The 14,412-nt window shown below is 40.8% G+C and overlaps 1 protein-coding gene across 8 annotated transcripts in view; it reads right to left on the minus strand.

Moving 5' to 3' along the window:
• The window catches only part of FHOD3 (formin homology 2 domain containing 3), a 455,751-nt gene that overhangs the window by 148,041 nt on the left and 293,298 nt on the right, over positions 1–14,412 (minus strand). For all 8 annotated transcript variants that reach the window (XM_034996005.1, XM_034996004.1, XM_034996003.1 and 5 more), the window contains exon 9: positions 13,901–14,044. In XM_034996005.1, coding sequence (XP_034851896.1) covers positions 13,901–14,044 — 144 coding nt within the window. The remainder of the gene's footprint in view (positions 1–13,900; positions 14,045–14,412) is intronic.

The following is a 14,412-nucleotide window of genomic DNA, read 5'->3' on the forward strand; positions in this document are numbered from 1 at the left end:
ACTGGGGGGTCAAGCAATTCTTGGACATCAGCAGGGTATCTAAGAATTAAACTCAGTTCAACTCAGTTCTGACACTATCTCCCCAGAGCTAGCATAAAATACTCTAAGTTATGAGTTCAGTTTTACAAGACTGCCCCCCACTGCCTCCCACCCCAATTCAGATGCCAGTCACAAGCTCCAGGCTGTTACCTGTGCTTCTGACCAACCAGACTGGAGGTCCCAACCACCTCCTCCTTAGGTTCAATGAAATGGCTGCAGTGGTTCACAGAACTCAGGGAAACACTTACTTACATTGACCAGGTTATTAAATGATAGGATAAAAAATATAAATCAACAGCCAGATTAAGAGATACATAGGGCAAGTTCCCAAACAAAGGAGCTTCTGTCTTCATGGAACTTGGTGGAATGTGGGAGCATTCTGCTTCCCCAAGAGTGGAAGCTCTCCAAAAAGGACCAAAGAGCTGTCATCTTGGGTTTTTATGATGCAGTCATGATTGACTAAGTCATTGGCCACCGGCTGATCCAACCTCCAGTCCCTCCAGTCCCAGGAGGTCAGGGATTGGGACTGAAAATTCCAACTACTTAATCACATAGTTGGTCCTCCTTTGGCAATCAGTCCCCATCCTTAGTGCTTTCCAAAAGTCACCTCACTAACATAACAAAATATACCTTTATCACTCTCAACACTTAGGAAATTTCAAGGGTTTGGGGAGCTGTGAGCCAGAAATAAGGATAATGATCAAATATATATTTCTTAAAATAAATCACATTATCACACTCTCACCCCCAAAGTCTTCAGCCTTAATATGCTTTTCCATTACCAGGACCACATTTTTAGAATAAAAAATTAGAACACATAATCTGACAAAAGATTTCGTATTTTGATTTGTGAATTTATGTATTTGAAAACTCAAATAAAGCTATAAAAATTAAAATGAATTTAATTAAACAGGAATTAAATCACTTCTCTGAAATGGAATTAAATTACATCGAGTTGGGCCTGTCCCCAAAAAGTCCAGGACATGTGGTCACCAGACATCCTCTACTTTTAGGAAGAATTCTAGAAGCCCAACCAAGTTCTCTGCAATTATTTGAAAACATTCATAGTCTTTTGTGAAGAAAAGCCTGGCTCTGCTTACAGGTCTCCTTGCTGCCCCTGCATATACTGAACTTAGTTGTCTTGTGGCAGTAAATATTTTTCAAAACATTCACTTTCAGAAAGGAATAAAAACCCTGACTCTGCCCAGTATCTCAAGCATCAAGTTGTCACCTTAAGATAATACTCAAGGCATCTTTCCTTTAAAATAGCTGTATTCTGATTAAATCATGCCCTTCCTTCAACCTGGCATCTGGCAAATACAGCCATAAAACAAGTGATATTTAAAAGAGACCTTCATTCAAGCACTTACTAAATGTCTACTCTTGACAGGCACACTGCTGGGCCCTGGGGCCAAAGAGAGAAATGAGACATGACTCAGAGTAGCAACTCAAAGGAAGCCAGACAGACAAGTACGTCCTGAGGACTGCTCAGTCCAAGGTATGGTCATAGCGAGTTCTCTTTCATAAGTTGTGAGCAAAGAGCAGGGCACAAGCAGCAGGAACTCCTTTTATCTTGCCAGGAAGGCTTTGTGGACGGGGGGACATCTATGGTGACTCCTACAAGAGTAGGAATTTGCCAACTGTGAGAATAGGAATAAGAACTCTAGGCAAAGAAGAGAGAGTAAAGGAAAACCCCCTGCCCACCTCCAAAAAGACCTGCCTTTCATGTTGCAGAGACAGGAGAGAACTTCAGAGATGTCGTAGGAGTGGCCAGAGACAAGGCCACAGGAGCATAAAGGGCACAAACCGTGTAGGTCCCTGTATCAACTCAAGGTGTTTGGGCTTCATCCTGCTGGCCACAGAAAAGGTTTTTCATGTATTCATTTACTCATTTGCTTACTCGAGTTTGTTCTCTTAAATGGAGGAATGGCATAGTCAGATTGGACTTTCAGGAGGGTTCTTTTTTTTCAGTTGCTGGGAGTTAGGCAGGGCGAGAAAAGAGAGAGGCCTCCATGGGGTGTAGCCCCTGCAGGACGCCAGCCTCTCCAGGCTCACATCATGCTGATCTCCTAGACCCTCCAGTCATACGAACCTCTTTTTGACCCTTCACACCTGTCAAGCCAGAGCTCCTCCACTGCTTCACCATCTATCACTGTCTTTCTTTAGGCCATCTTCTCAGAAGGGTCTTCCCTGCCCCTGCCCTCACTTTCTCACCCCTACTCCATCCTGTCTCTCCTCATAAACCTGTTTGGAGCTTCAGATTCTCAGCTTATTCATGTACTTGGTCACTGTCTGCACCCCATTAGAGTGTGGACTCCCTGAAGGCAATGACCTTGTCTGTCTAGCTCACTGCTATGTCCTGGGGTCTGGAATAGTGCCTGGAACATAGTAGGTGCTCAATAAAGCTGTGCTAAATAAACAAATTCACAGAGGAACAAATTAATGAGAAGATACTACAATAATCCAGGTAAGAAACAACAGGACCAGAGCTAGGTTGTCAGCTATCAGATTTCTAAATGTGGGGGAGGGGCGGCCAGAGGGGGGAAAAAAAAGAGTCTAGGATAGCTCCAGGTTTGTAACATGGGAGACTCTACTGCTTATAGAAATGGAGAAATGAACAGATGATAAAGTATTTTTATTTTCTTCATGGGAGAAAAATAAAGTTCAGTTAGGGCTGGTTACATGTCATCTGCAGCTTCCAAATAGCTCTGCCCAACATAGAGTGTCCCAGGCACCATTTTTGTCCCTCTGTACTATTACATTTAGTTGCTGGAGGAATCAGCTACTTGCTTGTCTTAGACTACAGTTTTAAAGTTCCTTGGACAGAGACAGAACTTCTCTATGTATTTTTAGCCCCAGCAAAGTATATGATATATAACAGGCCCCCATGAATGAACGTAACACAAGAAGAGAAGCAGGCAGAGAAGCAGGCAGCCATGGGCCTTGGCAAAAGCTCAAGGTCAAATATCAGCCACCAGCCTCAAAAGCTGCTGAACAGGCCACAAAGACTGAGAGAGGAGGTCTGGTAAGGAAACCCCAACACTGAAAGGGAGGTCAGAAAAGGATCCAGGGAAGGACCCTGAGGGGGAATGATCAGAGAGATATCCTGGAGCCATTCGTACACTTCGCCACCAGAAACACAGAAGCAACACACAAGAGTCATCTCATGAACACTAGCATCATTCTTTCAAAATGCTAACAGAACAGTGATGCCCAAGCTGATAAAGATGGCATACAAAAAGGAGAGGAAGAGAAGAGGTGGAGGATGAGGGGGAAGCCAATCTTACACTTAAGAATACTTTTGTACAAATCCTAAATAAGTTAGTAATAAACAGAATTTCAACAACATATTTTAAGAAAGAATACATCATCACCAAGTGGGTTATAGTCTAGGAACATGATGAGGATGGTTAAAAAAGTAAAGAAATGAATAAAATAACCAACTCAAAAGACTAGAAAAAGAATGACAAAGTAAACTGAAAGGAAGTTAAAGAAGAAAATTATAAAGATGAAAAACTGAAGAGGAAGGAACACCTCCAAACCCATTTTGAGGCTAGCATTACCCTGATGCCCAAACCAGATAAAGACGACAACATACACACACACACACACACAGACACACACACACACACACATTACAGGCTAATATCCCCAGTGAACATTGCTGAAAAAATCCTCAACAAAATATTAGCAAAGCAAATTCAACAGTACATTAAAAAAATCATACACCATTATCAAGGGGGATTTATTCCAGCAATGCAAGGATGGTTTAACATCCACAAATCACTCAACATCATACATCACATTAACAAAGGATAAAAATCATATCATCTCAACAGGTAGAGAAAAAGCATGTGACAAAATTCAATATCCATTTATGGTGAAAACTCTCAAAAAGGTGGGTATAGAAGGAAATACCTCAATATAATAAAGGCCATATATGACAAACCCAAAGCTAACATCACACTCAATGGTGAAAACTGAAAACTTTTCCTCTAAGGTCAGAAATAGACAAGGATGCCAACTCTCATCACTTTTAATCAATATAGTATTTGGAGTCCTAGCCACAGCAATTAGGCAAGTAAAAGAAATAAAAGGCATCCATACTGGAAAAGAAGAAGTAAAAGTATCACTGTTTGTAGATGACATGATACCATATAAAGTCCTCAAGACTCCACCAAAAAAAAAAAAAAAAAGATTAGAACTAATAAGTGAATTCAGTAAAGTTACAGCATATAAAATTAGCAAACAGAAATTGGTTATGTTTCTATCTACTAATAATGAGCTATCAGAAAGAAAAATTAGGTAACAACCCCATTTACAATTGCATCCAAAAAAATACCTAGGATTAAATCTAACCATTGAGGTGTGAGACAGGAGTCCATCCAAATCCTAAAGGAGAACACAGGCAGCAACCTCTTTGACCTCAGCCGAAGCAACTTCTTCCTAGAAACATCGCCAAAGGCAAGGGAAGCAAGGGCAAAAATGAACTACTGGGAATTCATCAAGATAAAAAGCTTTTGCAACCAAAGGAAACAGTCAACAAAACCAAAGACAACCGAAAGAATGGGAGAAGATATTTGCAAATGACATATCCGATAAAGGGCTAGTATCCAAAATCTATAAAGAACTCATCAAACTCAACACCCAAAGAACAAAGAATCCAATTAAGAAATGGGCAGAAGACATGAACAGACATTTTTCCAAAGAAGACATCCAAATGGCCAACAGACACATGAAAAAGTGCTCAATATCGCTCGGCATGAGGGAAATCCAAATCAAAACCTCAATGAGATACCACCTCACACCAGTCAGAATGGCTAAAATTAACAAGTCAGGAAACGACAGATGTTGGCGGGGATGCAGAGAGAGGGGAACCCTCCTACACTGTTGGTGGGAATGCAAGCTGGTGCAGCCACTCTGGAAAACTGTATGGAGGTTCCTCAAAAAGTTGAAAATAGAGCTACCATATGATCCAGCAATTGCACTACTGGGTATTTACCCCAAAGATACAAAAGTAGGGATCCGAAAGGGTACGTGCACCCCGATGTTTATAGCAGCAATGTCCACAATAGCCAAACTGTGGAAAGAGCCAAGATGTCCATCGACAGATGAATGGATAAAGAAGATGTGGTATATATATACAATGGAATATTATGCAGCCATCAAAAGGAATGAGATCTTGCCATTTGCAATGATGTGGATGGAACTGGAGGGTATTATGTTGAGTGAAATAAGTCAAACAGAGAAAGACATGTATCATATGATCTCACTGATATGAGGAATTCTTAATTGCAGGAAACAAACTGAGGGTTGCTGGAGTGGGGGGTGGGGTGGGAGGGATGGGGTGACTGGGTGATAGACACTGGGGAGGGTATGTGCTCTGGTAAGCGCTGTGAATTGTGCAAGACTGTTGAATCTCAGATCTGTACCTCTGAAACAAATAATGCAATATATGTTAAGGAAAAAAAAGAAGAAGAAGAAGGTAGCGGGAGGGGAAGAATGAAGCGGGGGAAATCGGAGGGGTAGACGAACCATGAGAGACGATGGACTCTGAAAAACAAACAGGGTTCTAGAGGGGAGGGGGGTGGGAGGATGGGTTAGCCTGGTGGTGGGTATTGAGGAGGGCACATTCTGCATGGAGCACTGGGTGTTATGCACAAACAATGAATCATGGAACACTTCATCTAAAACTAATGATGTAATGTATGGGGATTAACATAAGAATAAAAAAAATAAAAATAAAAAAATAAAAAAAAATCTAACCATTGAGGTGAAAACCTATGTTATAAAAACTATAAAACACTGATGAAAGAAATTGAAGATGACACAAATAAATGGAAAGATATACCATGCTACGGGACTGGAAGAATACTGTTCAAATGTCCCTACTACCCAAAGTAATCTACAAATTCAGTGCAATCTCCATCAAAAAACCAATGGCATTTTCACCAAAGTTGAACGAAGAATCCTAAAATTTGTATGGAACCACAAAAGACCCCAGATAACCAAAGCAATCCTGAGAAAGAAAAGCAAAGCTGGAGCTATCATGCTCCCTGATTTCAAACTATACTACAAAGCTACAGTCATCAAAACAGTGTGATATGGCACAAACACAGATACATAGATCAATAGAATACAATGGAAATAAACCCAAGCCTATGTGACCAATAAATCTCTGACAAAGGAGGCAAGAATATACAATGGAGAAAAGACAGGCTCCTCAATAAATGGTGATGGGAAAACTGGAGAGCTACATGCAAAAAAAAAAAAAAAATGAAACTGGACCACCTTCTACTACCATACACAAAAATAAATTCAAAATGGAGTAAAAACTTGAATATAAGGCCCGAAACCACAAAATTCTTAGAAGAAAACAGGCAAAATAAGTTCTTTGACATCAACCTCAGCAGTATCTTTTTGGACCAGTCTCCTCAGGCAAGGTTAACAAAAGCAAACATAAACAAATGGGATTACATCAAACTAAAAAGCTTTTTGTACAGTGAAGGAAACCACCAACAAAGCAAAAAAAAAAAAAAAAAAAAAAAAGGCAACCTACTCAATGGGAGAAGATATTTGCAAATCATACATCCAATAAGGGGTTAATATCCAAACTATATAAAGAACCTTCAAAACTTCCCGAACAACCCAATTAAAAAATGAGGAGAGGACTTAGACATTTTTCCAAAGAAAACATACAGATGGCCAGCAGACACATGAAAAATGCTCAACATCACGAATCATCAGGGAAACATATCAAAACCACAGTGAGATATCACCTTACACTGGTCAGGATCAGCTGTTATCAAAAAGACAAGAAATAACATGTGTTGGTGGGGATGTGGGAAAATGGGAACCCTTGTGCACTGTTGGTGGGAATGGAAATTGGTGCACTCTGGAAAACAGTACAGAGATTCCTCAAAAATTTAAAAATAAAACTACCATATGACCCAGCAATCCCACTTCTGGGTATTTCTCCAAAGAAAATGAAAACACCAATTCAAAAGAGGTATGTGCACCCCTATGTTTACTGCAGTTTTATTTATAATAGCCAAAATATGGAAGCAACCTGAGTGTCCACTGACAGATGAATGGATAAAGATGTGGTATATATACACAATGGAATATTACTCAACCATAAAACAGAATGAAATCTTGCCATTTGCAACAACATGGATGGACCAAGAGGTTATAATGCTAAATGAAATAAGTCCAATAGAGAAAGACAAATACCATATTATTTCACTTATATGTCGAACGTGAAAAACAAAACAAACCAACAAAACAGACACATCGATACAAGAAACAAGCTGTTACCAGAGTAGGGATGGGCTCAGAGGGCAGGGGAAACAGATGAAGGGGATGGGATTAAGAGGTACAAGCTTCCAGTTATAAAATAAATAAGTCATGGAGATGTAATGTACAGCATAGGGAATATGGCCAATAATACTGTAATAACTTTGTACAGTGACAGATAGTTAGACTTATCCTGGAATCATTTCATAATGTATAAAACTATTGAATCATTATGATGTACACCTAATAGGATATTGTATGTCAACTATACCTCAATTTTAAAAACAAGTATTGAGGGGCACCTAGGTAGCTCAGTAGGTTGAGCGTCTGACTCTTGGTTTTGGCTCGGATTGTGATCTCAGGGTTGTGAGATTGAGGCCTGTGTCAGGCTCCAGGCCACATTCAGTGGGGAGTCTGCTTGAGATTCTCTTTCTCCCTCTGCCTCTCCTCCCTGCATTCTCTCTCTCTCGCTCTTTCAAAATAAATAAATCTTTAAAAATAAAAAGTATTGAGTTACAAACAGAAAAGCAGTGCAAATCATACCTAAGTCAAAATTATTACTTAAAAAACCCCAACAAAATAGACAAACTACTTGTTTATCTAGAATTACAAACAAAAATTATGAACTATTAAAGGGAAAATATCTACTGAAACAGAGGAAATCAAAAACATTCATAGGAGATTATTTATACATCTCTTTACTAATCCATTTAAAATCCAAAAGAAATTAATGATTTCCTAGTAAAATATAATTTACCGAAATTGATCCCAGAAAAGAGTTACCAAAGATTTCCTCCTGCCCTCTGCATGCGCGTGCATGCACACACACACACACTCTCTCTCTCTCACTCCTTCTCCTCCTCACACAGGCCCACACAATTCCCTAGGGGAATTCTATCAAATCATCAGAGAGGAGACAAATTTCTAAATAATTTTATAAAGCAAGAATAAAACTGATACTTAAACATAAAAAGTATGGCATACACACACAAAAAGAAAAGTACAAGAACATGGCAACACTGTTTGTCATGGCAACAATACCACAAACCAACCAACATCCATTACCAGAACAGCGGGTAAATAGTCATACATTCACCAGCAGTGAAAATGAATAAATGAGAATGCCACACAATAACGTGGGTAGGTTTTTTGTTTTTTTTAAGTAGGCTCCATGCCCAGCATGGAGCCCAGCACAGGGCTTGGGCTCATGACCCTGAGATCATGACCTGAGCTGAGATTAAGAGTCCGACACTTAACCAACTGAGCCACCCAGGTGCCCCAACATGGGTAGGTTTAAAAAAAAATAAGCAAATGAGAAAACTATAAAAGGGTACAAATGATATATATCCCTTTTATAAAAAGTTTGAGAGCAGACATAATTAAACAGTATGTTGTTTAGGGATACAGACTAGGAGGAAGGAGTTAAAATAGCTGGGCTTTGACCTCTTCACTCCTTTTACAGAGCAATGCCTCTGGAGAAAGAAAAAAGGCAAGTGACTCTTTCTTATCTTTTGTTAAGGATGCCAATAACCAGACCACCTAAGAAATAGCCTAATGATATTTGCTAAAATGAGAGCTCTTGTTTCTGGAATGCCCTTACCAGGATAGGACTGGCTAGGGATCGCCTGGCTGAGGATTACCTGTAGTAAATAAATGTAGATTTATGGGCTCGTGAGCCACGACTCTCTGAGCTATGTAGTAGAGATGTCTCATAATGGAATACTACTCACTGGGCAAGGGGACCTGTGATCCCCACTTGGAGACCTCGCCTCTTCTGGGTCAGAGAGCACACGTCTGATGCATGAAGACAAGACCTAAGACAGACCCTTCCCTGTTCCCTCTGCACCTCTATAGTCTGTATTCTTGAAATTATTAGCATAACTAGATTAGCACAGCTAGATAACAAGACGTCTGATTTGTCAACTGATTTGATAATCTGATCCTTTGTGTTAGCTCACAGAGTAAGTGATTTTCAGGTAAAAGTATAAAGAAAGGAACAGTGCTGGGGGTTAGTGGGATGACACCAGGGAGGGCTACGAAGGACACTTCTGAGTTCCTGGTAATGTCCTAATTCTTAAATTCATGAGGGTATCAGTCAGGATTCTCCAGAGAAACTGAATAAATAGGATATGCATGGAGATTTACTATAAAGAATTGTCTCTAATGATTGTGAAGGCTAACAAGACCCAAGATCTGCAGTCCAAAGGCCTGAGAACCAATGGGGTTAGGCTCAGGTGGAGTTCAAAGGTAGTGGGCAACCTCTGTCCCAGCTCATTACCATCAGGCAGAGAGAATTTGTTCTACTCAGGCCTTCAACAGACTGGATAAGGCCTGCCCACACTGCAAGGGCAATCTTCCTTACTTAGTCTCCCAACTCAAATCTTCATCTCATCCAGAAACCCCCTCACAGACACACTTAGAATAATTTTTGACCAATTATCTGAGCACCTTGTGGCCCAGTCAAGTTGACACCTAAAATTAACCATCACAACAGGTAAAGAATTTGTTTTATTATTCTTCAAGTAACACACAGATGCTGTATTTGTGAATGATGTGACCTTGATACTAAAGGTATGAAGCAAATGCAGTTGGATAAAAGGAAGATGGTGAATACAGAACAACTTTTGAAAAGGCCGACGTAAAGGGGAAGAGAGAGATGGGGAGGTAGCTTGAGAGTCAGGCAGGCTGAAGGGAAGGTACAGCCTGAAACAGGAAGTTTCCTGGGGTAGGTATCCAGGCCACTTCTCAAACTTCTCTCCCAGTTGGCTCACTAATGGGAAATTCACCTGCATTATGCAGTCTTCTAATATACATTGACTACATAGAATCCAAACTTGTATTCATGTAACCCGCTGGTTGAGCAGAGAGTCTCAGAGATGGGAGTTCTGATCGGCGGGGAAGGGGCTAAGGTAAAAAGGTATCTGTACTGGGAAAAAATCCACCTTCCACCTTCATGTAAGTGAACTGTCTTTAGCTCCTTCCTTCTCCATCTAGTATTCTTACATTAACCTCTCATTTAGGAGCCGTAAGAATATACTCCTCCACCATCCATTGACTTCCCAATGTCACTTGCCAGTGATAATGAAACACAAAATGCAGAGCAGATAACTGGGGAAACTGAGGCTCAGCTGGAGAAGATGCCCAGAGCAGGGACACCAAGAGTTGGCCTGCTGGGTGGGGCTATGGGAAGCTTTAAGCTCTGATAATAAGTATCTCTGGTTCAGTTTCTTCTGATCCCTCCATAGAAAGATAATTCTGTTCTGTCCCTCAACTGTCACTTTTTATAACAATGACTTATAGCAAATAGTGAATTACACATCAGTATCTCCACTTCTACCCAGTAAAATCACAATGGAGCCTCTTAACTGGAAAATATCCAAGGACTCTAGCCATGCACAAAAAATCTACGAATAAAGCTGTCCATCATAACAGCATTTCTAATTGCAAAAAGTTTGGAAATAATCCAAATCTGAAAAAAAAGGAGTTTGGCTATATGTATTATGGTACATGCAAACAGAATATTGTGTTCCTAATAAAATTAAGTTCTTGAAGATTTAATGATAAAAAAATGGCTCCAACATATTTACCAATAAAGATTCAGTACACAACACTGTATATAGACAATTATCTCCATAGTTAAGAACATACACCTATATATACAAAAAAGGCTAGAAAAATGGACCACAATGTTAACCGTGGTTAGTAATAAATCATGGGTGATTTTTTTTCCTCTTACACTTATATATTCCTCAATAAGTACATATCATTTTTATAAGCAGAAAAAGGAAAGATTAAAAATATATATCACTGTGAATAAGACTGATCAGTTAGGTCAGAAGTGGAACAATACTGGGAAAATTTTTTAAAATTTATATTTGATAAGGATCTAGTATCCAGAATATATAAAGAATTCTTACAACTCAAGAGTAACAAAACCCAATTTAAAAATGGGCAAAGGATCTGAACAGACATTTCTCCACAAAAAAAAAAAAAAAAAGAAAAGAAAAATTGCCAATAGGCACATGGAAAGAGGCTCAACATCATTAGTCACTGGGGAAATGCAAATCATGACCAAAACGTGTACCACCTCACACCCACTGGGATGGCTATAATTTTTAAACAAGGACAATAATAAACGCTGAGGAAGATAAAGAGAAACTGGAACCCTCATTACACTGCTGGTAGGAAAATAAAAAGGTACAGCCTCTGTGGAAAATAGTCTGGCAGTCCCTCAAAGAGCTACACATCAAGTTACCATATGACCAGCAATTTTACTCTTAGATATATAATCAAGAGAATTGAAAGTATATGTCCACACAGAAACTTGTACACAAATGTTCATAGCTGCACTATTCATAGCCGCCCCCAAAAATGGAAATAACCCAAAAGCCCATCCAGTGATGAAAAGATAAACAAAATGTTGTGTTATCAATGGAACATTAGCACAAAAAGGAACAAAGGAGATACATGCTTAAAACATGGATGAACCCTGAAAACATGTTAAGTGACAGATAGTCACAAAAGTCACATGTTGTACGGTCCCACTTATAGGAAATGTCTAGAAAAGGCAAATCCATAGCGAGATTAGATTAGTGTTTTGGGGGTATGTAGTAGGCAGGGCAGGGAGAAATGGGAAGTGTCTGCTAACAGGTATGGGGTTTCTTTTTGGGATGATGAGTACATTCTGGACAACGTCCTCAAGGATAGCCTAGTTCACACCACTATGATGGGTAAGCATGTGTCTAAAGTAATAAGCTTTCCCATTTAGTCACACACCCAAGTGGAATCAGAGCTCCAGATTCTGCCCCCTTCTGGCCGTGGAAGGAAACTGGGACAGTGAGGATCAGCAATAAAGAATGTGATTTGCTACTCATAAAATGTGCTCTAACCTTCAGAGTCCAGACAAGAGTCACATCAGATAAGTAACTTTAATAAGGGGGCATTTGACTTAAAACTAACTAACTAACTAACCCACAGGTAACAGTTTGAACTCAAGTGAACAAGGCCACAAAGCCATGATGTGTAACCCAATCAAGGCCACCTTCATGGATGTGCCATGGGTGTGATGTGCAGGGCTCCATGCTCACAGTCTGCTCTGTGCTTGCTTTAATACTCTTTGGCCAGCTTGAAATTCTTATTAATTTTATCTTTAAATTTTGGGGGGTTTTTTTCATTTATTTTTTTTTTTAGAGAGAGTGAGAGCGAGCGAGGGGAGGAGCAGAGAGAGAGGGACAAGTAAACTCCATACTGAGTGCAGAGCCCAACATGGGGCTTGATCTCATGACCCTGAGATCACAACCTGAGCCAAAATCAAGAGTAGGACGCCTATCTGACTGAGCCACCCAGGTGCCCCTAAACTTATGTTTTATAAGTGCAGTCCAATGGGACAATGGAGCATGTGCATGAGTAGGGGAAGTAGATGCAATATGCGTATGTGCCTTGCACACATTAGAAGAGAGGGCTGATGGATGCACAGTAGACGGGAGTTTGGTAAGAATCAAAATGAGTACAAGGTAAGTGTGTTCCCTTGTAACTAAGCAGAGGCATGGACAGCCCTGGAGCCCAAGAGGCCTTCCATGCAAACCAAAACTGGCTTTGAATGCACAGAGATGGCAACCCAAGGGTCCTAGCATATCCTTTCTTACCTGGGTTACCCTGCTGTACTAGTCAACCACTTATGCTGAAATGACATAGAAAAGCTGGAAAGATAAGGCAGTCCACAGTTCCTTTTCCTTTCAGCCCTCCCTTACTCATCAGTCAATTGAAGGTAGAGTGTTAACAGAATGAACATATAGCAAGAAGTGAAGTAACAATAGAGTCCATCTTGTATGGTGTTTCCACTGTTCTGGCAGGGACAAAATACACAGGCCTGTAGGAGCTAGGAACTGGAAATGGCATAGGATTCTGCGTAGAAGTTAAATGCTCTTATATTTGCCCTTTAAACTGACATTACATAAAGTAAAAATGCACGGGAAAATCTAGGCTAATATTTTAAAATTTTAATTATTTCCTTACAATGGCATTAAACAGCAAATAAAACACCGAGGCAAAAGAGACCGCAAAGGAAAGGGAGAAGCTGTGTGGTATCTTGAACAGTAAGCAAGCGACCAAGTGTCTCCTCCAGCAAGGGTTCTCGCCTTTTTTTTTTTTTTTTAAAGATTTTATTTACTTATTCATGAGAGAGAGAGAGAGAGGCAGAGGGAGAAGCAGGCTCCCCGTTGAGCAAGGAGCCCGACGTGGGACTCGATCCCAGGACTCCGGGATCATGACCTGAGCCGAAGGCAGTCGCTTAACCATCTGAGCCACCCAGGCGCCCGGGTTCTCGCCTTTGAGTGAACACCAGGAGCGCCTGGAGGCTTGCAGCTTGCAGCACGCAAACTGCTGTGCCCACTCTCAGAGTTTCTGATTCAGGAGGTCTGGGGAGGGGGGGGCCAGCACCCACGTTTTGTAAACTCCCAGGAGTTGTGGACGCTGCTACCCCACACTCAGAACCACCCGTCTCGAATGTGTTCACCTCAGCCTCTGACAAGCGACACGATGCCATCAAGAAAGTACCTGCTGTTACCTCGTAAATGTTCAGTTGCTCCACCAAGTCCAGGTCGGTCCCTTTCTTGTTCAAGTGCCGCTGGGACACGGCCGCAATGCCCAGTTCTTCCAGGCAGTCCACCACATCGTAGAAGCTGTCTTGGTCTGGCAATCCCGACAGAGTCTAAAGAAAGAACAGGACACGAACACGTTTTAGGGAACTGTCTCAAGGATCTCAAAGCGTTTTTTTGCAGGGTAGCCGGTGGCCAGGATTATAACTATATGGGACAAACCAAGACAGATGACCAGATCATTGGAGAAAAACTCCTTTAGTGTGGTAAGCAGAATGCACCCCAAGAGCCCACCCCTGGTATAGAGGTTCTGTATAATCCCTTCCCCTTGAGTCTAAGCAGGACACTCCCATCACTGAATTACATTACATGGGAAAGGTGAAGGGATTTTACAGATATTCAAGACCCAAATCAGCTGATTTTGAGTTAATCACAGGGAAGATTATCCTTGGTGGGCCAGACCTAACCAGGTGGGCCATTT

Source organism: Mirounga leonina, unplaced genomic scaffold, assembly GCF_011800145.1.
Source record: "Mirounga leonina isolate KUSES-001 unplaced genomic scaffold, KU_Mleo_1.0 Mir_93, whole genome shotgun sequence".
NCBI lineage: Eukaryota > Metazoa > Chordata > Mammalia > Carnivora > Phocidae > Mirounga > Mirounga leonina.